The 26,466-nt window shown below is 38.7% G+C and overlaps 1 protein-coding gene across 1 annotated transcript in view; it reads right to left on the bottom strand.

Annotated features, from left to right (window-relative positions):
• DNAH11 (dynein axonemal heavy chain 11) overlaps window positions 1-26,466 on the bottom strand; it is a 340,086-nt gene that overhangs the window by 259,520 nt on the left and 54,100 nt on the right. The window contains exons 10-20 of the mRNA XM_021063429.2: window positions 26,296-26,433; window positions 25,869-25,993; window positions 25,094-25,289; window positions 23,158-23,262; window positions 22,621-23,013; window positions 12,090-12,422; window positions 11,623-11,877; window positions 11,370-11,539; window positions 10,926-11,148; window positions 6,003-6,119; window positions 5,797-5,883 (exon numbers count right to left, since the gene is read on the bottom strand). Of these exons, the coding sequence (XP_020919088.2) occupies window positions 5,797-5,883; window positions 6,003-6,119; window positions 10,926-11,148; window positions 11,370-11,539; window positions 11,623-11,877; window positions 12,090-12,422; window positions 22,621-23,013; window positions 23,158-23,262; window positions 25,094-25,289; window positions 25,869-25,993; window positions 26,296-26,433 (2,142 nt within the window). The remainder of the gene's footprint in view (window positions 1-5,796; window positions 5,884-6,002; window positions 6,120-10,925; window positions 11,149-11,369; window positions 11,540-11,622; window positions 11,878-12,089; window positions 12,423-22,620; window positions 23,014-23,157; window positions 23,263-25,093; window positions 25,290-25,868; window positions 25,994-26,295; window positions 26,434-26,466) is intronic.

Raw genomic sequence — 26,466 nt, 5'->3', positions numbered from 1 at the left:
TTTTTTAATATTTTCTACCACATATGTATGTACTGCTAAATGCAAAACTGTTCAAATTTAACTTTTTGAATTTATGTGAATGGTATTATCTACATATTCAGACTTTTCAAAATTTATTGTTGTGGTAATCTACATATTTATGAAGAATGTATATGAAGTCCATTCATTTCTACTACTATATAGTACTACCTTGTATGAATGTGCCGCAACTAATTTATTCTACTGCTGACGGTCATTTAGCATTCCCCTGTATTCTACCATTAGCACTGATGCTACTAAGGTTTTTATGCCCCTGGTATAAATGTTTTATAGAGAATTTTACTATCCTTTAATGAGTTAAAAACATCTTCCAAGCTTCTTTATCATTAATTAATGTTGAATGATATCTAAAGATTTTTTGCCATTTCTTAAGATGGTCATATAATTTTTCTCTTAATCTGTTAATATGATGAATCATATTAATTTTCTATTGTTAAACATTTTCCTAGAATGAGCCCAACCTGTTTACAAATTGGTGTTGTTTCGTTTAGTTTGTTTATATCTGTGTGTACAAAAAAGAATGGCTTCTAATTTTTCTTTTCTCACACTGTCCTTTCATAAAAATAAAACATGCTTCATAATTTTTTTTTTCATTTCATGAGGGACTTTGGGTTTTATTGTATTTTTATTTTTTTATTATTTCCCTCAACACAATTTTATTTTCCTTAAAAAAGACACATGTACCCGTGTGTTCATAAAGTAATTTTTACGTGTTCCTTCTTCTCCTGGCCTCTGGAATAATATGAATGAGATCTGTTTCTTGAAAGCTTCTTGGAATTCACCTATAATGCCATAAGGGCCTGTTACTCTCTCATTGGAATATTGTTATTAAACTAATGGTTAATCTTTTCTTTTTAATCTTCCTGCTGGTTAATTTTTAAAGGACGATTTAGGTGTGTTATTTCTTGAGATGGTTTGAGTAAATTCTGTTTTTCCAAACACGTATCCATTTTGCTTGAATTTTAAATGTCCTATTAGTGTTTGCAAGTCCTAGCCACAGCAATCAGACAAACAAAAGAAATAAAAGATATCCAAATTGGAAGAGAAGAGGTAAAACTGTCACTGTATGCAGATGACATGATATAGAAAACCCTAAGGACGCCACACCAAAACTACTCGAACTGATCAATGAATCCAGCAAAGTAGCAGGATATAAGATTAACATTCAGAGATTGGTTGCATTTCTGCACACTAACAATGAAATATTAGAAAAGGAATAAAAAATACAATACAACCCCTTTCAAAGTCACTTCGCCAAAAATTAAATACCTGGGAATAAACCTGACCAAGGAGGTGAAAGACTTATATGCTGAGAACTATAAAACATTAATCAAGGAAATTAAAGAGGAGTCAAAGAAATGGAAAAATATTCCACGCTTCTGGGTTGGAAGAATTAATATCATAAAAATGGCCATACTACCCAAAGCAATCTACGGATTCAATGCAATCCCTATCAAATTACCCATGACATCTTTCACAGAACTAGAACAAACAATCCAAAAATTGATATGGAACCATGAAGGACCCAGAATTGCCAAAGCAATCCTGAGAAACAAAAAACCAAGCAGTAAGCATAACTCTCCCTGACTTCAGACAATATTACAAGAGTACAGTGATCAAGACAGTGTGGTACTGGTACCATAACAGACATACAGACCAATGGGACAGAATAGAGAACCCAGAAATAAACCCGGACACCTATGGTCAATTGATCTTTGACAAAGGAGGCAAAAACATAAAATGGGAAAAAGTCTTTTTAGCAAAAGGTGTTGGGAAAACTGGACAGCTGCACGTAAATCAATGAAACTGGAACACATTCTCATACTATGCACAAAAATAAACTCAAAATGGCTTAAAGACTTAAACATAAGACTAGACACCATCAAACTCCTAGAAAAGAACATAGGCAAAACATTCTCTGATATCAACTGTACAAATGTTTTCTTAGGTCAGACTCCCAAGGCAACAGAAACAAAGCAAAAATAAACCAATGGGACCTAAGCAAATTGACAAGTTTTTGCACAGCAAAGGAAACCATTAAAAAAGCAAAAAGACAACCTATGGAATGGGAGAAAACAATTCCTGTGATATTTTGAATTTCTGCTCTTTTTGTACTATCATTCCCTTTTTATTCCTAAGACTATTGATTTCGCTTTTTCCTTTTTTCCCTTTGTTCATTCCACCAGAGATCTGTCAATGTAATTAGTCTTCCCTGAGAATTACATTTGGCTTTGTTTGTCTTCTCTTTTCTTGAAACACACACACCATAAGTTATTTCAATGACGATTTGGGGTGGTTAATGCCTTCTGGTTTTGTTTATGTGGAATATACTCTTGTTACTGAAATAAAATTTTACATAGGCGAACTGGTAAAGTATCATCCACTACCTTCTGGCTGCAGCAGAGGCTGATGATAAACATGCTTTTAGCTCAATCATCATTTCTAACAGGTAATCTGACTTTTCTATCTGGTTGCTTAAAAGATTTTCTCTTTGCCTTTGGTATTCTGTAGTTCGCTATGATGTGTCTAGATGTAGACTTGGCAATTATCCTGAGATTCAGAGAATTTTCTCAATTTATTGATTCATGCTTTGACCAGTTCTAGAAAAAATTCTCAGTTACTATAATTCTGACTATTGCTTATCTAAGATTCTGTCTATTCTCTCTTCCAGGAAGTCTGAGTAAAAGAGTTAGACATTGTGCTAACTTCTTACTCTGTGGCCCTTAATCCCTTTTGTATTTTTCATCTCTTTTTACTGATGTGCTGGCCTTCTAAGTGATTTCTCCCAAAGTCATTCACAATTCACTAATCCTCTCTTCAGCATAAGTTCTCTAACCTCTGCTGAGTTATATCCCTTTAAATAATTTTATTTTTCATTTCTGTAAGTTCCTGCCTCTTTTTCAAATTCAGCTGATCATTTTTGATAGTCTCAAAACTGAGAACTTGCTCCTTTTTTTCCCTTAATCGATGTCTTCTACTGGCCAACCTTTTATATTGGTCTCTGTCTGTGGTTTGCTCTTTCTGCTGGCCCTTATGCATGATGGTGTGTTTGTTTTATTGTAAACTCAAGTTTAACTGAATATAATCATGTTGGCCCCCTCAGGAGACTAGAATAAGAGCACCTATCACCCAGAGGAGATTTGGATTTGCTTCTACAAGGTGCCAAGAGGAGTTACTTGTAACTGTTTCCATTTTCTGGCCTGGAAAGTCCTTGACCATAGAGGTAGCATAAAATGGAACTATAACCCTTGGGAGGACAGGCCTAGGTTTACAAACTCCCAGAGGATCCTCTTCTCCTTTTTTTTGCCTCATTCAGAGCAAGGACTGACCTTGCATCTCACAGGCTCCCTGTGAAGGCTGCAGATTTTTCCCAGCCCACCCTTTCCCTGAGGGTGTAACCTCTTAAAAGCATCTCCTACTTTGCCCTGAAAGGGTTAACTACAAGGACTAGACTTGTGGTACTTTTATTTGCCCCTAGAGCAGCACAGGCTTTTCATCCTGATTTCAGCTGCTCTATTTTCCTGCCCTTTAGAGATGTCTCTTGTTTTCTTGGGAGTTCAGCAAAAGCGTTAAAATCATGGATTTGTGAACATGTTGCAGGATCTATTTTACAAAAGAGGGATTTTCAAAAGGTCCAGTCTACCATATTCCCTAGAGCCAACAGCACTTTTATTTCTTTTTAATTATTTTCCTTATCAGTTACATTCATTGAATCATTCCTAGAAATATATATCCAGTTATTTTAATTCAACTGTTCACTGTATCTTAGGCAATGAAGAAGAGCACATCATATACATTTATAAAGGAATCAGTTATAAAAGGAGAGATTTCCCACACCACTGCCCTTGTTCCTGTACAGTCAATGGTTTCCACCTTTTGGAGTGAGGTGCCCAGAGCACTAGAACCTACTATGCCAGCCCAGAACATGCACGACTTTGGTTGACTCTAGTTAGATAAACAGTAGATATGCTTGCTGAACAAGCATGCAGGAAAATGATTTCAAGATAAAGGTAACAGAGTCCTACTATATTCAAAACATCCTCAACACATCCTGTAGGTACAAAGATAAATATCTGACTTGCAAATATGTAAATCTATGGTGTTACAGTGTAGCATGCAAATGGTAGGATTCAATAAATGATAACTGCAGTAAATGTTTACACACAGCACATTGGTTAGTCAAGTAAAAATGTCTCCCCATCCACAATCTGTTCAGACCACCTGCAATTTAGATAGAATCTTTAAAAATACATAGCTCTATTAGCATATTCTAACCTACTCCATTTTCGGTGAATATATTAGCCACTTTTCCTTAGCCAAGTGAAAGAGAAGCCCTCATGCTATAGAATGGTGTTTTCCCAATGGTTTAAAGCAGTTAAAACTAAATTCAAGCCCAAACTTGAAAAGAGAAGCAAAAACTGTTCGCTCCAAGTTTTACAGCAGGCTAAGGATGAAAGACTATTTCCAGCATGAAGTCAAACCAATACGGCAGTCTAGATGAAGACCTCAGAAAGGGACCTAGTCCCTGAATCTAAACTTCAAAGTCATTTTCTCGTTTTGGCTGCTAGGCTAAGAATTCTTACAGAAACAAAGATGTTATTTTTCTAATAAAAGTTACATGATGGAGGATAATGTGAAAAAAAAAATGGTGTGTGTGTGTGTATATGTGTGTGTGTGTGTGTGTGTGTGTATATGTATATATATATATAAAACTGGGTCACTTTGCTACATAGTAGATTGGCAGAACATAGTAAATCAACTATAATAAAAATTATTTTTTAAAAATTTTAAAACACTTTTTCAAGCCTCAGGAATTACTCACCATTTTGGATTATTTGCCCATTGTATTCATTCTTACAGTCAACTATAGTAAAGGAGTTGATTATAAACTAAGATTGAATGCCTCAATAATATCTGTATCCAGAATTAAGAGTAAGTTATGACATTACAAACTCCCTGAAACACTAGCCACCTCCAAAAAACCAAACAACATATACTTGTGTGGTTGCGGGGTGGGCAAGGGGGCAGATACAGTGCGTAGTCACGGTGGGAGAGAGGACATGGAATCAGGCTTAAGAAGAAAGCATAGGATAAAGCTATAAATATAAATCAGAGAAAACAAAAAGTTAGGGGCTTTCCTTGCTATGATTAAATATTAGTAACAAAGCATCACATGGGAAATACTATAACGGTTAATATTCCTCATTTAATTTTTTTGGCTGCACCTATGGCATATAGAAATTCCCATGCTAGGGATCAAACCCACACCCCAGCAGGGACCCAAGTGCTGCAGTGACAATGCTAGATCCTTAACCCGCTGCACCACAAGGGAACTCCCTCTTCAATTTTTTTTTAAAAGTAGACAGCTAGAATTTTAATACTGATTCCTTCACTAATTGTGTAATCCCTAACAAGTTAATTATACATAATTGATTCTTTATCTGGAAAAAAAGGAGAACAATAGAAGCTACATCATAGGGCAATGGCAAGAACAGAAAGAAATAATGTAAGCAATATGCTTCTTGACATACAAAGTTAATTTCACTAGAACCTTTACTTTGATCATGATGGTAATTTGGGGAGACATGATTTAAAACAATATAATTTGGGGGAAATTGTTTATAACCAGGTTTTAAATAGTTAGTTCTCAACTCTTATAATTGCGAAAGTAAGGCACAATATAGCAGTATCTCAGAGTCCAAATTTACTTCATAAAATAGCTATTAAAACACACAAGATAACTGAGATCAGCATTACCTTATCGAGCACTGTGTATGGATTTTCTGCATTAAAACCAAGAGGGGCACAGAGTCTGAATCTCTCTCTGAACTCTGCCTGCTTTTCCTGATCAAGGCCGAAAACAAACAAACAAACTGAAAGTGAATCTCAGACAAATAGCTTCCATTAGCCTTATAAAACTTTTCTTAAAACAAAACAAAACAAAAACTTGTTAGGTAGCTCACATCAAATGAAATACATTTTTTCCTTATAAGAGTGACTTCTGCATTTTGGAGAGGTGAGACTTCATGTCTGACAGTTGCTGCAATCTTTTTGGTAGTTTCCCATCTTTCAGGTAATTCCTACAAAAACAAAGGTGCAAAGGGGAAGTTACGTCAATACCTGAAACCTAGGATTCAATTATTCTAATTTCTTTCCACTAAACCATGACATCCTTTCATTCCTATATAAGAGGAGTTTGTTCCCCCAAAGACTAAAGTAACCAAAAAGGCTGAGAGTCAGGTTGAAGCCCAGGCTGACCCACTGGCGTGTCTGGAATTACACCTTCAAAGCATAAACTAGGACTGCCCTCTCATATGAGACTTACCTCAGAATAAATGAAAATCTTTCACAACAAACACAAATTTCCAAATCCTTTTGTTGGTGGAGGGAGTAGAATAAAAGTGCTCTGGAAATGACCTGGCCGATCTAACAACTAGAAATGAAGCCATGTGCAGCAATTTAGCAAGTGAAAATAGATATTCTGAATCTGGTGGGGCAGAGATGAAAATGTGAGTCATCTTACCCTGTGTCTTCCTCTGGCTCCCAAAGCTAGGTTTGTACTCAGTCTTAATAGAGAGTTGGAGCATTTGGGTTAATTTTAAATGACTAGGATTTCTGAAGTCAGATGAGGTGAAGGGAAGGTTAATTTCTACTTGACGTAGAACAAAAGCAGCCCAGGTAGCAACTCAACTCTGCTGTCCCTGACTACAATGCAAATAGGACAACAGCAATGTACTTGCTTTGAAGAGCCCTTGTGCGTAATTGCTGTTCAAAAGCATTCTTGTGTCAGACCAGGAAAACACTGTTTCTCTGGGTCATCTCCCAGGACACGGAAATTGTTTTGTCATGCAAAACCACCCAGAGTGATGGGACTCTACTTATGTCGCTCAAGTACAAAAATCAAAGGTTCTAAAGACTATTTTGTAACCCTCAATAAATATTTGATGAGTGAGTCAGTAACTGCCAATTATAAAGAATGCACCATGCTAAGTCCAAGTTGTATCTATATGGTGGTAGAGGGGTGCTACAAAGATAAAACACATTCTTGACTTAAAATTTTGTATCATCTGTCAGAGTGAGTGAGAGGCACACAAAATAACTCTTCTACATGACAGACTGTGTTAACTTCCATCAGGAGATCTACGTGTTATGGAATTAAAATGCTTGGGAGGCAACACGGCGTCATGATGGAAATACCCAACCAGACAAGGAAATAAGAGTCCTGGACTCGGAAGCTACTTGTCTTTCATCTTGTTCTCCCACTCTTCTCACCTCAACTCTGCATCCTCACCTATACAGTCTCAATTTGCATTTCCAGCTGACCTCATGGAACCTAAATGACACATGGAGTTCCATTGGGGCCATGGGAGAGAAGACATAAAGAGGTCACACCAGTGGGCTCAATCCTCTTAATCTTCTGTGACTATACTAGACCTACTGTTACCTGCTTTATATTTGGGACTCCAAAGACACTTCCACTTGATAAAAATAAATTTTCATTGAAAACCAACAAGATCAGATAACCTCCCAAGTCTCTCAAACCAATACTGGTCCATTCAAGGAGGTAACATTGAATCTGAGGCTCAAAGCCATGACTGAGTTTCAATAGGCAGAGATGAGGGTAAGAGTCTTCAATACCCTATGGGTTGAGATTTACAATGTGGAATACGGTGAGAATGTGGACTCTATGGGAACAGGAAAGGACTCTGAGGCCAGGAGCAATCAATGCAGGTTATTTAACAGGGAAGGGACTTGATAAAAATCTATAGATTCCAAGTGTAATCTAGTTTCAGAGCATGCTATAGATAGGGTCCAAGGACATAGCCATGTCTGGGACAGGGGCTTTTTTGCACAGAACCCAGCACAGGCAAGTTTTAGAAAATGTTATGATTGCTAATGATTATGAAAGAGTCACAGTCACAAACTGCTTTAATTAAAACAAAACTGGGGCACTATTATCCTCCATGTGCAATCTGTACTGTCTATAAATCTTATTTCTCCTCCTGACCAGCCTGAATTACTGGCATTGAGACACATACACAGCTAAAAGTGGGGTTCAATTTTGAAATACTTAAAAGCATATAATTTTCAAGTGCCAAAACCATATGTAGTAAGCCAAACTTCTATTTTTATAGGAAAAAAAAACACCTAGAATACGATATTTGTTTTTATTCAAGTTGGAAACAGAAGAGTCCATTAGAAAGCATGTAAACTAAGGAACACATAAGAGATTCTGAAAACTTCCACCTGACCACAGCGATGAAATTAAATATTATATCCCCATTTCTATTAAAAAAACCTCAAAAACCTGGAGTTCCCATTGTAGCTCAGTGGTCAACAAATCTGACTAGGAACCATGAGGTTGCAGGTTCGATCCCTGGCCTTGCTCAGTGGGTTAATGATCTGGCATTGCCGTGAGATGCGGTGTAGGTTGCAGACGTGGCTTGGATCCTGAGTTGCTGTGGCTCTGGTGTAGGCCAGCAGCTATAGCTCTGATTGGACCCCTAGCCTGGGAACCTCCATATGCTGCAGGAGTGGCCCTAGAAAAAAAGGCAGAAAGACCAAAAAAACACCAAAAAACCCAAAAAACTAAGAGCCAGCACTAAGCGACCTAATCAAACATGTCTCCATTGTCACTTACACTCTCCTAATTAGCCTATTGTTGCAATGCATAGACAGTGTCCTATGTGTCAGGAAAATTTGTCAATGATTTAAAAATGGACAACAGAAATGACAGGAACCTAGCTTTAGTGAAGTGTGAGACAAACATTTATACTACAAATTCTGGGAGGTCCTGACTAAAATACCCCTGTCAATTACTAGTGTTATGACTGGTTTCTCTATATGACGTATTTTAAGGTTCAAGATCTGACTCCACGAACATCCCTAAAAACAAACATGCATAGTGTTGTTCTGCTGTAACTATGTCACCTCTCACACTCATGCGTCTCTCCATTCACATCAAGTCTCACTCCACGTCTAACTGGAATTTCAGTTCTAGAGACAGTTTTATACTTCAACAGAATTTAATAACTCACACAGCAATTCTTTGTAGTCAAGAGAGCACTTGAAAATACACTATTGCACTTAATCCTCACAAACAAAATGAAGACTATAAAATGGAACAGCATGTTTTTTACCATGAAAAACATTTTGGTGGTTTCTCAAAATGTTACTTAGGAGTTCCTGTTATGGCACAGCAGGTTAAAGATCTGTCATTGTCTTGCAGTGGCTCAGGTCACTGCTAAGGCATAGGTTTGATCCCCAGCCCAGTGCAGTGCTTTAAGGATCTGGTGTTGCCGTGGTTGTGGCATAGGTCGCAGCTGCAACTTGGATTCAATCCCTGGCCTGGGAACTTCCATACGCTGTGGGTGTGGCCATTTAAAAAAGAAATTACTTAAAATTACTACATGATCCAGAAATTTCACTCCTAAAGGTTTTCCAAGAAGAATTGAAAACAGATAATCAAATAAATACTTGTGCACTCCACTGATGTCTGAAGCAGCATTATTCACAAAGGCCAAAAGATGGAAAGAGCACCAATATTCATTGACAGATGAAAGGCAAAATAAACTACAGTGTGTGTGTATATACCTATTTTTTCCCACCATGGACTATTACTCCGCCGTAAAAAGGAATGAAGTAGTGATATATGGTACAAGCTTCATGAACTTCAAAAATATTATGCCAAGCAAGAGAAGCAAGACACAAAAGGTTGCATGTTGCATAACTCCACTTACATGAACTAGCTAGAACAAGTAAACACACAGAGACAGGAAAAGATTGGTAGTAAACCCAGACTGGTCTCAGGTAGTGGGGGAGTAATGGGGAATGACAATGGATGTGGGGTTTCTTCCGGGGTGATGAAAACATTTTGCAGCTAGACAGAGGTGATAGTTACACAACCTTGTGAATGTATCAAATGTCACAGGCATTTTGAAATGGCTACTTTTATGCTAAGTGAACTGTAAACTTCACCTCAATTTTAAGAAACCAGTGTGAATTTGGAGACAGTACAGATGAAAAAAGTGAGGGATCTTGAGGGGTAATTCATTGAAGAGGAAGCATGCTCTGAGGCAAACAGATGAGATGCTCAGAGAAAACAAATCTAACTTTGAGTTCCATGCTCTATTCACGGAACTACGTAGATTTCACGAAAAGTCTTTCAGTTAATGTGTCCACTGAGCACATCTGCAAGGTTACATGTAAGCCCATCCTGGAAGATGGTGGATAGTATAAATCTATAAATCACCTATCGAACTTCAGTGTGGGCAGGGGAATAAGGCCGCAACTGTGAGATTTTTACTTGCTGTTTCAGCTATGGCCTTGAAGACATTCATCGTTTGGCACACAGCCGCCACCAAGTCATTTCAGAACATGGAAAGAGGATGCGGACACAAAATCCTGCTTAGGAAACAGTGATTTCGCCACCCAAACTGGGCTTTATTTATTCCTTATTAACATGTCCATGATATTCTTCCAAAGGCTAGGGAACTTTTCCAGGGACAGGAAATTTCAGATGAAAGAGTCCTGGGATTCATTCCATGTGTGAAGGTGGTGATAAAAGTGGAACCCCGACAAGTAACTAAGAGGCTGTCTATTACTTAAATTCCTTCTAACAAGAAGGCAGCAGAGCACAGCAGTGAACAGTGAGGAATGGCGCAAAACCCCGAGATTTATGCAGGCTGGCTTTACTACCTGTGTGACCTTGAGAAAGCTAGTTATTAAATCCCTTTAAGCCTCAGATTCCTAAGCTGTGAAATGAAAACATCAATGTCTGCAGTGCAGGTTTTTATGAGGATGTCATAAGAGAGTGCAAGTAAAGAACGTGGCAACAGGAGATGCTCAGTTTATGGGAATCATGGTGATTTCCCCCCAACACCAACCTCTAGCTGCACATAGACTTGCTCAGGCATCTTCTGGCCATAGGTTTCCAAGAGCGTGATGGTTTCTTTCAGTGGTTCAAAGAGTTCATCAGTAGCTCTCTGCCGGCTTCTTACAGCCAAGAGGTGCCCCATGATGTCAACTAAACCATCGTGATCACCTTCACTTAATTCTCGCTGCAGTCCAGCATCTGTCTCCTTTATAAATTCCTGTAGCTCATTCAGACTATAAAACACGCACATACACACAAATTAAGCTCATTAAAACATTTAGAAGTATAAGACTTCTGACTGAACCTCATTTTCACTATTTACCTAATTAAACATTACTTGTTATCTTTATGATAAAACTGGCAGTTTTAATGCTCTTAAAATTAATATCTCAATTTTAGTAAGCTGTCAGGTATTAAAAGTTATCATTCCAAATACCAAAGCACAAAAGGCTACCTGTCGATGACAAATCTCAAGAGATGCTCCTGAAACATCCAGCTCCATTTCCTAATAATGTTTAGCAAGCTCACTTTGAAAGGCTTCATGTCCACCTTGAACCAACTATCAAACACTCTGAAGTCATCAAATTTGCTCATCTGAACATACAAAGCCTCGTAAATGTCAATCTATAATTAGAAAAGAAATAACACATGTATAACAACTCAATCCAAAGCCAATAGCTACATTAAATGTGAAGGGATTTCCTTGCCTGTTCTTTGAATTGCTCAAGCGTTGGGGGTTGTTCAGGAGTGTCTTCATCTGCAAGAGGATCTGTTTCCTCGGATGACACAATATGGCCATACAGGAGGAAATGCTTCATGAACTCAGCTCGGTCATCCACCCAGAGGTAGGCATACATGTCCAGGGTGCTTCTGAAGTCCAAGACCTTACTGATGACATCTGCCACTCTCTTCATTATCTCCTGCCTGACCTCTGCCAGGCCCAGCATGTTGTCCATATCATTCTAAATGGGAGGAATGTCAAGCATTTATCTAAATCCACCTGTACTATTGATTGTGAGAAATATACCATTATCCAAGTCCCAGGGGAGAGTAGTTGGTAAAATCCACAACTGTGTTGCTTTTCCCAACTTCTCCTTTCCTTGGGCTCCCCACTACCTCAATTTATTTTTGAATCATGAATATAAAAGCTAATTTCCATTTACAAAGAAAATACCTGGTAATTTGCTACTCCCAGGTGGGCTGCTACTCGCTTCATCTGGGCAGACATTCTGAAACTACTGCACAGCATTTCTTCCACCAGATCATAGAAGCCATCCCCAGCCTCTCTTTCTAAAGAAGGTTTAAAGAGAATCTCAGGGGGCATTAAGATCATTTGAGCTTGAAAAAATGGTGCAGGTTTCAATTGTTTCTCTGTATTCATCAGAAAGAAGTCTAAGTCATGCATTATAGCTTGAAAAAAGCCTTCCACCACGATGTCATCAATGAACTCTACATAAATCTTCCAGGTATCCAGAGAAGGATTGGCTTTGAAGAGTCTCCTGTTTTCCTACAAAGAGACAGGTATTAATAGATCAGTATAAGCAATACAGTGAGTATAGAAATGAAATCTATCCATTTAATTGCTTGTTAAAGGGGCTGCTTTTGTGGCACAACAGAGGAACACTCAAATGCTGGGCTGCAGAATCTTAAACTAGAAGGCAACGATCCTAGCAGCATTTTATAACATTTAGTTCACTCATAAGATACATTCAAAAGTCCTTCTTTAAAAGAAAAATCATTATGAAGATTGTTAACTTCAAATACACATAAGAATTACACTAGTTCCCAATGCATCCTAGATGTATGGGGCCTGAGCTCTACTTCTTGGTCTGTCCCTCACTCTGTGACCTTGAACTTTGCCTGCCAGGGGCTCACCAGTTTTCCAAACTGGCCCTCCCAAGACCACTGTTGTGGAATAACCAAAGATCACTAAGTCAGCCAAGTACTATGGGCTCGAGGCCATTCTTGAAGACCCACAGTGTACTTATTATGTTAAAGTCCATTTAACCTGGTTTAGCCAATTGTTTCCAAATACAAAAATATTTTTCACAAACCACCTATGAACAGCTTATGGAATAATAGTAACTCAGCTTGGGTAACACTGGCTTGGTGAAGTCCAAGTTCCCATGACACTTGAACAATATGAAATTCTTCTACCTGTGCATATTCCTAGTGTGTGGGTGAAAAAATGAATGCTCATTGGGGCATGCAAGGGTATGACAGACATGGACATGGCAAAGGACTGCTAGAGGCTGAGCACAGTGTGGAAGGCCTAAGGACAGAGATTTGAAAAGACCAGATGGGCAGCAAGGTTGATTTCAGAACCTTGATTGGCAAAGGTGGTTTAGTTTACACAGGCCAGAGGGTAGATGCCCAAGGCAGAAACTACTGCAGCAAAAGGAAAAGAAGACTCTAAAATGAGAGCTGATTATAAGGTAGATTATGCTCTTTGCTTCCTTTGATTATTCACTACTGTGGATATATGATCCAGGATACAAAGGTGTGTGTTACATGCAATAATCAGAACTATAGAGGGGAGTCTGTGTCCTGAGAAAGCAGGGCAGAGATGAGCAAGTTCTATGAGAGATATTTTGCCCTCAAACAAACCCATGAACTGCTCTTTTCAGGGATGGCGTCTTGCCCATCATTCAGGTGGAAGCACTTAAATCTGTGTAGTGTGTATGGCCCACACCCTTGGAGTTGGTCAGCACACATCCCAGGCAGCTGTACACAGCCATTCTGGCTCCAATGTAGGTACTAGAAAGAGAAGTACAGAACTCAGAACTGAAGAAAAAAAAATTCCTCAAAGACTATCCTGTGTAGGTTCTTCATCTGGAAGGTATAAAACAAAGACCTAAAACACATCCAATACCACACTGGTAGGAAGTTAGCTAGAACTAGAAACCAGCCCTCTTGCCTCTCCAGAGTAGGATCCTTTCCAACATATGACAGTTCTTTGCTTGTGACTGCCTTGCTGTTTATACTTTCTCATACCAAGAAATCCAATTTATAACACTACTTATAACACTACTTATAATGCCATTTAAAAGAAATTGTTGTATTTTCAATAAGTTTAGGATAAAGAGCAAAAAAGGGAAAGGAGAGCTTTGGGTCACTAAATGATCGTGCAGGTCCCTTACAGACCCAATCTTCCATGGTTCTGCTCTTCTCTCTTCATTTTCATCTTAGAAGCTAACTGCAGACCATCCATTGAGATGCCACAGTCACAAAGGGCACAGCACGAAATGGCAGAACTCACTCACCTTCTGCCATATTTCTGTCTTTCCCCAAAATCACATTCCTCACTGGAAGTCTGACAACCAGGCTCAAAATTATGTTTTGGTAAGAGGAGGAAGGGGTGGGGTGGGGAATCACTCAAAAGATAACTTATACCACAAAACCAGCTAAAGAAACCTCTCTAGGCAGAAAATAAAAGACCATAATTAGAAACAAGAAAATTACATATGGGAAATCTCACTGGTAAAGGGAAACATAAAATAATACAAGTAGGAAAACACCCATTGACAAATATGCCATCAAAACTAGCAAGCATGAGAAGAGGACAAATGTAGAATATTAAAAATAGGGATTTGAAATTAAGAGACCAGCAACCAGAAATAATTCTGCACATATATAGACTGCTATATCAAAATCTAATGGGAACTGCCAACTAAATACAACTGAATAACTACAAGACATACATATAAAAAAGAAAAAGCAGGAGTTCCCACCATGGTGCAATGATTGCAATGGCTTGGGTCACTGAGGAGGAGCAGGTTCAATCACTACACTGGTAAAGTGGGTTAAAAGGATCCGGCACTACCACAGGTGAGGCATAGGCCACAACCATGGCTCAGATTCAATCCCTGGTCCAGGAACTTCCATATGCCATGGGTGTAGCCATAAGTTAAAGAAAGAAAGGAAAGGAGGAAGGAGGAAAGGAAGGTAGAAAGAAAGGGCATACTAAATACAACACTAAAGACATTCAGCAAATCACAAGAAAACAAAAGAGGAAGGGGAAAAAAAGATCTAAAATAACAAATCCAAAACAATTAAGAAAATAGCAGTAAGTACATAGATATCCATAATTACGCTAAATGTAAATGGATTAAATGCTACAACCAAATAACATGGATTGGCTGAAAGGATACAAAAATATGATCCATATATATGCTGTTCACAAGGGACCCACTTCAGACCTAAAGGTCACATACAGACTGAAAGTTAGGGGATGGAAGAAGGTATTACATGCAAATGGAAATCAAAAGAGAGCTGGAGTAGTGATACCCACACTGGACAAAATGGACTTTAAAATAAAGAAGGTCACAAGAGATGGAGAAAGACACAACATAATGAGCAAAGAATCAATCCAAGAAGACTATTTAACAACTGTAAATATACATGCACCTAACATAGGAGCACCACAATATATAAGCAAATGCTTAGAGCCATAAACAGAGAAATTGACGATAGCATAATAATAGTGGGGGACTTTAACACTCTACTTACATCAAAGGACAGATCATCCAGACAGAAAATCAAGAAGGAAACACAGATCTTTAAAGACACCAGAGACCAGATAAACTTAATTGATATTTATAGAATATTCCATTCAAAAGCAATAGAATATATACATTCTTCTCAAAGGCACATGGAATATTTTCCAGGCTAGATCACATGCTGGGCCACAAATCAAGCCTTGGTAAGTTTAATAAAATTAAAATCATATCAAGCATCTTTTCTGACCACAATACTATGACACCAGAAATCAACTACAAGGAAAAAAAAACCACACACACACATAAACACAAATACCTGGAGGCTAAACAATATGCTATAAACAGCCAGTGGATCACTGACGAAATTAAAGAGGAAATCAAGAAATATCTCGAGACAGATGACAGTGAAAACATGATGATCCAAAACCTATGGGATGCAGAAAATCAGTTTTAAGAGTGAAGTTTATAGCAATACCAGCTTGTTTTTTCTTTTCCTTTCTTCTGGGGCCAAGGACCAGATCCGAGTCACAGTTGCAAGTTATGCCGCAGCTGCAGCAACACTGGATCCTTAACTCACTCTGCTGAGCCTGGGATCAAACCTGCATCCTAGTGCCCCAAGGATGCTGTTGATCCTGTTGCGCAACAGTGGGAACTCCAATACAGCAATACAATCTTATTTCAGAAAATGAGAAAAATCTCAAAACACCTAACCTTACACCTAAAGCAACTAGAGAAAGAAGAATCAACAGAACTCAAGTTAGCAGAAGGAAAGAAATCATAAAGATCAGAGCAAAAATAAATGAAATAGAGATGAATAAAACAACACAGAAAATCAATGAAACCAAAAGTTGGTTCTTTGAAAAGATCAACACACTTAATAAACCTTAAGCCAGATTCATCAAGAAAAAAACAGAGAGGGCTCGAATCAATAAAATTAGAAAAGAGGAGTTCTCGTTGTAGCTCAGTGGGTTAAGGACCCAATGTTGTCTCCCTGAGGATGAAAGTTCAACCCCTGGCCTCAGTGGGTTAAGGATCTGACATTGCGACAAGCTGTGGAGGAGGTCGCAGATGCAGCTAGGACTCAGCGTTGTCGTGACCGTGGCATAGGCCTCAGCAGCAGCTGATTTGATCCCTAGCCTGAGAACTTACATATTCTGTGGGTGCAGTCCTAAAAACAAAATAATAATAATAATAATAGATAAAATAAAATTAGAAATGTAAAAAGAGAAGTTACAGCTGACACCACAGAAATACAAAGGATCATGAGAGAATACTACAAGCAACATATATGCCAATAAAATGGACAACCTAGAAGAAATGGACAAATTCTTACAAAGGTACAAACTTCTAAGACTGAACTTGGAAGAAGTAAAAAATATGAATAGACCAATCACAAGTACTGAAACTGACACTTTGATTAAAAACCTTCCAGTGAGCAAAAGTCCAACACCAGACAGCTTCACAGGTGACGTCTATCAAACACTTAGGCAAGAGTTAACACCTATTCAAATGAAACTCTCCACAAAAATTTCAGAGGAACACTCCCAACCTCATTCCATGAACCCACCATAATCCTGATAGCAAAACCAGACGGATACCACATACAAGCCAATACCATGGATGAACACAGATGCAAAAATCCTCACCAAAATAGCAGCACACCAAATCCAACAGTACATTAAAAGGATCATATACCTTGATTAAGAGGGATTTATCCCAGGGATGCAAGGATTCTTCAGTATCCACAAGTCAATTGGTATGAAGTAAAACATTAACAAACTGAAGAATAAAAACCATGTGATCATCTCAACAGATGCAGAAAAAGCTTTTGACAAAACTAAACACCCACTTCTGATTAAAAAAAAGAAACTCTCAATAATGTAGGCATAGAGGGAACCTGCCTTGATGTAATAATAGCCATATATGACAAATCGCAGCTAACATCATTGTCCACGGTGAAAAGCTGAAAGCATTTCCACTAAGATGAGGAACATGACAAGGATGTCTACTCTCACCACTTTTTTTCAACATACTTTTGGAAGTCCTAGTCCTGGCAAACAGAGAAGAAAAACAAATAAAAGGAATCCAAACTGGAAGAGAATTCCAAACTGGAATTCTCACTACATAAAGATGACATGGTACTATATATAGAAAATTCTAAAGATGCTACCAGAAAACTACTAGAGCTCATCAATGAATTCAGTAAAGTTGCAGGATACAAAATTAATACACAGAAATCTATTGAATTCCTACACATCAACAATAAAAGATCAGAGAGAAATTAAGAAAACAATTCCATTTACCATGGAAAAGAAAATACCTAGAGATAATCATGCCTAAGGAGGCAAAAGACCTGTACTCTGAAAACTACAAGATGCTGATGAAACAAATCATAGAGGACACAAACAAATGGGAAGACAGACCATGCTCTTGGATAGGAAGAATCAATACTGACAAACACTATACTACCCAAGGCAATTAAAGATTCAGTGCAATCCCTATCAAATTACCAACGGCATTTTTCACAGAACTAGAACAAAGTTTTTAATTTTGTATGGAAACACAAAAGATGCTGAATAGCCAAAGCAATTTTGAAAAAGAAAAACAGAACTGAAAGAATCAGGTCTCAGAGGTCAGACCATACTACAAAGCTACAATTCACCAAAGAAGTATGGTACTGGCACAGGCATGTGCACGCACGTGCGCATGCACACACACACACACACACACAAAACAGAAGTACAGATCAGTGGAATAGGATAGAAAGCCCTACAATAAACCCACACACCTATGGGCAAGAACATACAGTGGAGGAAAGATAGTCTCTTTAATAAGTGGTACTAGGAAAACTGGACAGCTACATGTAGAAGAATGAAAGTAGAACATTGATCTAACACCATAGATAAAAATAAACTCAAAATGGATTAAAGACCTAAACATACAGTCAGATACTATAAATCTCTTAGAGGAAAACATAGGCAGAATACTCTATGACACAAACCACAGCAGTATCTTTTTTGATCCACCTCTGAGAGTAATGAAAATAAATATGAAAATAAATTAAACTTAAAAGCTTCTGCACAGCAAAGGAAGCCAAAAAGAAACCAAAAAGATAACCAAGAGAATGGGAGAAAATAAAGCAACTGATAAGGGATTAGTCTCCAAAATATATAAACATCTCACTTAGTCTCCAAAATATATAAACATCTCACACAGCTTCATATAAAAAAAAAAAACAGCCCCAATCAAAAAATGAGAAGATCCAATCACACATTTCTCCAAAGAAGACAGACAGCCAAAAAGCACATGAAAAGATATTCAATATCACTAATTATTAGAGAAATGCAAATCAAAACAACTATGAGGTATTACCTCACATCAGTCAGAATGGTCATCATTTAAAAGGCTACAAATAATAAATGATGGAGAGGGTGTGGAGAGAAGGGAACCCTCCTACTCTCTTGTTGGGAGTGTAAACTGGTACAACCGCTATGGAGAACAGTATGGACCTTCCTCAGAAAACTAAATATAGAACTACCATCACACTCCTAGGCATATATCCAGAGAAAACTATCATTCAAAAAGATAATGCTCAGTGTTCATTGCAGCACTATTTACAAAAGCCAAGAGATGGAAACAACCTTAATGTCATTGACAGAGGAATGGATAAAGAAGATTCAGTACATATATACAATGGAATATTACTCAGCCATAAAAAGGAACAAAATAATGCCATTTGCAGCAACATAGATAGATATAGAGATTACCATATTTGGTGAAGTAAATCAGAGAAAGACAAATATCATATGATATCACTTATATGTGGAATCTAAAAAAATTATACAAAAGAACTTATAAGACATAAACAAACTCATACTTTGAAATCTAGTCTAGGATTACCAAAAGGATGGATAAATTGGAAGGATGTAATTAACACATACACACCACAACATATAAATAGAAAACTAACAAGGACCTACTGTGTAGCACAATGAAGTCTACTCAATGTTCTATAATAACCTACACGGGAAAAAATACAAATATACGTATATGTATAACTGATTCACTTGGCGGAAAATCTGAGGCTAACACTACATTGTAAATACCCCAATAAATTTTTTAAAAACGAATAAAAAACTGGAGAAAAAAATAACTTATAGAAACACATAATTGTTTCATCTCTTTTTTGAGGTTGTGTTCCCGCAAATTATAAGTTCTCCACAGTTCTCAGTGACTTCAGTGCATCTTAGTTGTAGATTTAAGGGGAAAAAATAGAGTCCATTTACCAGTAGAAAATTCCAACTTACTCTCTGAGTCAAATTATGAAAATTTGTTTATATTCATTTCTAGTCACCTATTGGCAATATTTTTTTTTTTTTACAAGCCATACCACCTGTGACATATGGAGGTCCCCAGGCTAGGGGTCGAATTGGAGCTGTAGCTGCTAGCCTATACCACAGCCACACCAACACAGGATCCAAGCCGCAACTGTGACCTACACTGCAGCTCATGGCAATGTCCTATCCTCAACCCACTGAGCAAGGACAGGGATCAAACCTGCGTCTTCATGGATACCAGTTGGGTTTGTTAACAACTGAGCCACAGTGGGAACTCCAGGGCAATATTTTCAATGCATTGTACTAAGGATGCATAAATCTTACTGGTATAAACCACCCAGATGATGTTTAGAGAACCACTTTTTTATTACCAAGAAAATGTAAGCTGAAAAACTAATTGTAATCACATCATCTATCCTCCACAAGACAGATTCCTTTCTTTTTCTTTCTTTTTTATGGCTATACTTGTGACATATGGAAGTTCCCAGACTAGAGATTGAATCAGAGCTGCAGCTGCCATCCTATACCACAGCCACAGCAACACAGGATCCGAGCTGCATCCGCAACCTGTGCTGCAGCTTGAGGAAATTGCTGGGTCCTTCAACCACTGGGCAAGGCCAGGGATCAAACCTGCATCCTCATGGATACTAGTCAGGTTCTTAACCTGCTGAGTCACAGCAGGAACTCCCCATTCACAAGAGATTCTAACACATAAACAATTGTAAAGGTGTCCTGAAAGTCACAAAATAATTCACAGCAACTTGGCAAACTAGGAATAGTCAATGGAATGATTAAGTTAAGATGTTGCGGGGGCGGGGGGGGGGGGGGGGGCGACAGCTTTCCAGATATATACCTTGTTTACATGTCAGAACATCCCAGAGATTCCCTCAGGGACTTGGGGGAGGCTTCAGAGGAAGGATGGCCCTGCCCACACCTTGATTTCGGACTTCTAGCCTCCCTTGTTTTGAGACGTCCGTTTGTGGCACTTTGTTACAGCAGTCCGGGGATGTTAACACAGGCCATCATCAAAGAAGGCCAAGGAAAAGTCTTTGTCCAGCAAATTGTTCCCCACAGGGAAAATTAAAACTTTCTTAACTGTTTCAGATGGACTTGGAAATCAACAGAAACTTTGAAGTCCACATGAATTTTTTCCTTTTGTGTGTGTGACACATACTCAATACAGCATATCAAATCTACCACATCTTACTTTTGATGGGCAAATGTGTTACCCTTCACACACTTCCTTCACATGATTGCAATGCCAGCCTACACAAAATCTCCCTTTGGGCAGGCATCACTAATAAACACCCCCGAAAACAAATCCTCTCTTTTCCCTACAAAGTCTCCACCATAGCCTTCCCCGTATCAGGAAAAGAAAACTCCATTCTTCCAGCTGCCCAGACCAAAACCCTGAATGTTTTCCTTGACATGTCTCTTCTGATTCATCACAGCAAACCCTCTTGGCTCTGCCTTCAAAATACATCCAGCCTATGACTGCCTTTATCACCATCACCTGGATTATGGCCTCGCCCCCTAATGGTCTCCCTGATTACCACCTCCTGGCTCCCCAGTAGTTGACCCTCAATAGGAAAAGCCTTTCAACAGAGTCTCTGGCTGTTATTTTCCCTCAGAGTAAAACCTAATGTTCTCAAAATGGCCTGTTGATCCCATTCATTGGCACATCAACTAAAAGAGAAAAAAAAAAAAAGTTTGGGAGTTCCTGTGGTGGCTCAGTGGTTAATGAACCTGAGTAGTATTCATGAGGATTTGGGTTCAGTCCCTGGCCTTGCTCAGTGGGTTAAGGATCCAGGGTTGCCATGAGCTGCGGAGTAGGTCGCAGACTCGGCTTGGATCCCCCATTTCTGTGGCTATGGTGTAGGCTGCCAGGTACAGCTGCGATTTGACCCCTAGCCTGGGAACCTCCATATGCCGAGGGTGCAGCCCTAAAAAAACAAAAGGCAAAAAAAAAAAAAATGAAAGAAAAATTTAAAAAGAAAAAATAAACAATCTCATCCTTACTTCTCCTCCTCTTGGAAACACTGGCTCTCCAACTGACCCTTAGACAGGCTCCTACACTAAAACTTTTGAATTTTGACACCTATAACATTTTCCCTCTGTTTTCCACATGGCTCATTCCCATTCAGTTCTCTGCAGAAATGCTACCATAGTAAAGAGAGCTTTCTCACCTGATAGAAAATGTTCACTCCACCCCTCACCACTGATTCTCTATCCCACCATCTCTGCTTTGCTTTTCCTCATGGCTCCTATGACCAATTGAGGTATTATGTACTTGTTATTTTCTCTAGTTTCCCTGACTAGAATGTCAAGTCCAAGAGGCAGGACACTTTTTTGGTTTTTGCTCTTGTTTCTCTGCCTTCTGTGTTTTGTTCTTGCTGTCTTTAGTTCTTGTCTTCTCTGACACTGATAACCCTAGAACAGTGCCCATCACTGTTTTAAAACCTCAAGTGCTTGTTACAAGGGGAGTAACTTTAGTCGCCATCCTTAGGAGATGGCTGAGAGGGTGACCTGAGATGATGGAAACAAGACAGATGGCACAGAGAGCGTACCGCCAGCACTGGTAGCTAGTGATAGCATCCAAAATGGGAGTGAACTGTGGCCAAGGTAAGGCTCCCATCTCCAGCCTGGCTGCTTCATCCCAAGAGTTTATACTCCTTTCTCTTCCCTCAGAAATGACAAAAGCCAAGGCGAGTAATACAAAGTCCTCCATTTTCAATCCTTGATGAAACCCTAGGTAAAGCACCTTCGGGGTCAATAAAAGGGTCCTCCCTTACTAGGTTGCCCGTTTCTGCTCTCTGCTAAACTACAGGAAAGGATCCGATATCAATTTCAAAGCCTTAAAATCAAGTACCTCTACCAAGCTGTGTATCTTGCAGCCATCTTCTTGGATTTGCTTGTATTTTTTCATGAACAAGTCGCCCTTGTCCTCCCAGGTCAAGGCGGTCTCTCGGCGGTGTTCTCTCCTGGGAAGGAGTGTGCCCTCTGCCCAGGCCCGCATCATCTGCTGAATGGCCCTGACGTTGTCATGCGTGTGCTCCACTCTGCGCTCCAGCTCGGAGGTGGCCGTTTTCACCCTCTCAATGTCCCTCAAGCAGTCATCCTGCCATGTCAGTGATGTGGCGGCAGCCTGCAGTTCCTCGTCCACAGCCCTTAGCTCATCCTTAATCAGGGGGTATTCAACATCCAGAAGAGTCTGTCTCAGCTTATTGTATCCTTGCACGAGAAGTTCAAGATTTCCAATGTACTGAGCAAAAGGGGGAAAAAAGTGTTGCATATGATAAAGCTACTTGCTCTCAGAGATAGGAAAAGTATCATAGCTCTACATGTTAATCATGAAAATTCAAAGTATTCCTATTCAACATCTGCCCTAATATCTACACACACAGACCTTTAAAAGAGTATCCCTTTTTTTAAAGATGGCTAAGGCTGAATCCGGGATGTCCGATTTCTTCAGCATCAAGAGGTATTTCACTTCTCTTAACACAGCCACTAGCTATGAAAAGAAAAGCAAGGATTATTCCATATTTTAAGAATATCATTCTCTTTCAAGCTAAAATCAAAATGCCTAAAATTTCATCCAATGAGTACCACATTTTCAAACTGTCAAGGCATAGATGCTTTTGTTTCTTTTGTTTTCAAAAAGCAGCCGTCATACATTCCACATGATGTGGAAGTGTAAAGGGAGACATTATTGACTATGGCTCACGGTCAGAGAAAGAATTCAAGCAAAAACCAGCAAGATACACACCAAGATCTGAAATGGAAGGCCATAAATGGACCTTGGTCCCTTCCTTGCACCATTAATTCTATTATAATACTCATTTTGAAAACAAAACACGATTATATATGTGAGAAGGGAGTTTCCATTGTGGTTCAGTGGTAACGAATCTGATTAGTATCCATGAGGATACAAGTTCGATCCCTGGCCTCGCTCAGTGGGTTAAGGATCCAGCGCTGCTGTGAGCTGTGGTGTAGGTCTCAGACACAGCTCAGATCCTGAGTTGCTGTGGCTGTGGCATAGGCTGGCAGCTGCAGCTCTGATCCAACCCCTAGTCTGGGAACTTCCATGTGCTGTGGGTATGGCCCTAAAAAGAAAAAAAGAAAAAAAAAAATCTTGAGTACTATACCCTCACCTTCGCTTTCCCCATAAGCCTTGTAATTTTTTTAATTTTTATTATTTATTTATTTATTGGTCTTTTTACCATTTCTAGGGCTGCTTCCATGGCATATGGAGGTTCCTAGGCTAGGGGTCTAAGTGGAGCTGTAGCCGCCGGCCTACACCACAGCCACAGCAATGCAAGATCTGATCCGAGTCTGCAGCCCACACCACAGCTCATGGCAACGCAGGATCCTTAACCCACTGAGCAAGACCAGGGATCAAACCCACAACCTCATGGTTCCTAGTCAGATTCGCTAACCACTGAGCCATGACGGAACTCCCTAAGCCATGTACTTTTTATTGTGCAGTCTTTCACAGTGCAGTGATTTTTAGGACTGCATATGTCATGTTGTACAGAACTGACTGTAGCTCTGCATCACCTGTTCTGAGAAGAGAGATTACAACACACTTTAGAAGGTAAACCAGTTGACTCCCTTAGGTTGTCACTCCCTAGGTTAACTAATACAATATTCTTTATGTGTTTATAATCCCTTCATGTATAAGCATAAGGATTATCCCTAAAGCATCTCAGGAAATCAGTTTCTATAAATTGTTTTTATGAAATCAGAAGGTCGAGCAAATCCTCAAATTCTTCAGGTCATATATTTATGTCTGTGCACTGACGTTAATAAGAAAAATTAAGCGATACTATTCTTTATCATATTTTAGGGAAACAGATAGGAATTTGAGTAGAGATTATGACTATTAAACTCAGGGAGGTTAACTTTCCCACTTATTTCCCTGGGCATACAGTTGGACTGCCATGAGTCAGGGAAAGGAATCATAAGCGAAAAAAATCTCATCAAAAATTAGTGATTCTACCTAGCTAGTATTTATTAAATGTGACCAAGCGCCCAGCACTATGTGAAACACACAAAAGACAAAGATGAAATGAAATGGACTCTACTCTCAAGTAACTCCTTATCCAGTAAAGTGAGAGCGACAAGTAATTATGAGACACGATTAGAAAGAATAATTAACACAGAAATGGGTAAACACTTTCCTAAAAGAAAGACCTATTAGAAGTTGTTATTAGTTACAGTCCTCATAGCACTGACATTTTCCCCAAATTAAAAAATATATATATACATGGCTGGAGATATCAGGAATATACTTATAATAAAAAGGGCAACTACAAGCTGTCTTAACAACATCAAGCCCCTACCTTTGGGTCAAAGTTGACACTGAGAAGACCATTTACGGCACTGAATCTAATCAAGGGTTGATTCAAACTGAAATCACAGATTTCCTCCACATTACTTTTCCATTCATTATAGACATGATTTTCAAATTGATCCAGCAAAGTTGTCATTTCAGTATACTTCTGGTAAACCACGGCATCATCAGGACTTTCCAAGGATCTGTAGGAACATAGTTTTTCCACTTTTCTATATCGTACATAGACTTCAGCTTAACTACTTTATGATCATATACAATAGGAAATATGACAAAAAAATACATGATAAAAATCAGGAAGAAAACCAGTTAAGGCCAAATAATGCTTAGGCATAATCTTTGCCTTAAAAGATATAGTTATGAAATAAATGGAACTAAAAGATTGTACTGAATGCAAACAGCAACAAGTCATCAATTCCTACAAAGAAAAAAGAAAGGTATAAGACTGCAAAACAAAATGAGAGCTAGTAATGGGAGAAAGGAAAAACAGTAACAAAAAACTACAAACATACTGTGGGTGAAATGGAAAAGTGAAAAGTAAAAAAAAAAGAGAGACCTAAAAACATGGAAATACATGAATTCATAAATCTTATTAAACATATTCTAAAACCAGGGGGATAAATCCCTCTCAATGAGCCCAGCCGATAACAAGAGATAAATAAGGCAATGAGTTTGTATGAGGAAAATGGCCAGCTCACTACCCTATATAAAAATTGCCTGAGTCATGGGGGCAATGTTGGAATGAAAGAAGCCTAACTACTTACAGATAACGGAGAGATGCAAAGTTTGACCAAAACATTTGAAGCCGGTCAAGGACCTCTTTAGCCCATTTGATATTTCCCGAGGTAAACGGCATATTCTTGTTAAGAACCACAGTTCCTTGTTCAATCTGCAAATTGACATTGCAGTGAAGAGGGAGAAAGGGAACATTGCATCAGAGGACAGTCCAACCTTGTGAGCAAGTGTTCGTTTCGGTACTTTCACAAAAATAAATGTGCTGAGTAACTTGATTAGTAAAAGAGTTATGGTCTTCAAGGAGGTTCTTCACATCCACAAGGAAACCAATTAAATAAAAGCACAAACATTTTAGTGCCTATATCTAATTTTTGGATAACATTGAATGGAGTTCTCCTTGATACCCAGACCCACAATATGAAACTAGAAATGTCCCAGACTTTTCCCCCCACTCACCTGTTTCACATGTTCGTTATACAATTGCTTACACATATCCAACTCGGCATTAAACATGTGCACTAATGTGCTGTAATGTGGGCTGAAAATTTCCATGACAACTGGTTTCTCAAGAAAATTCCCAAATATGGTCAAAAGCTATAAAAAATCAAAGGGAAAGAAAGGTTAAGC

This window comes from Sus scrofa, chromosome 9 (assembly GCF_054392235.1).
Source record: "Sus scrofa isolate SSC_HxYL_T2T_F1_AM1 chromosome 9, Sscrofa_HxYL_maternal_Yorkshire_Landrace_v2.0, whole genome shotgun sequence".
NCBI classification, from domain to species: domain Eukaryota; kingdom Metazoa; phylum Chordata; class Mammalia; order Artiodactyla; family Suidae; genus Sus; species Sus scrofa.
This window is presented reverse-complemented; position numbering and strand designations above follow the sequence as displayed.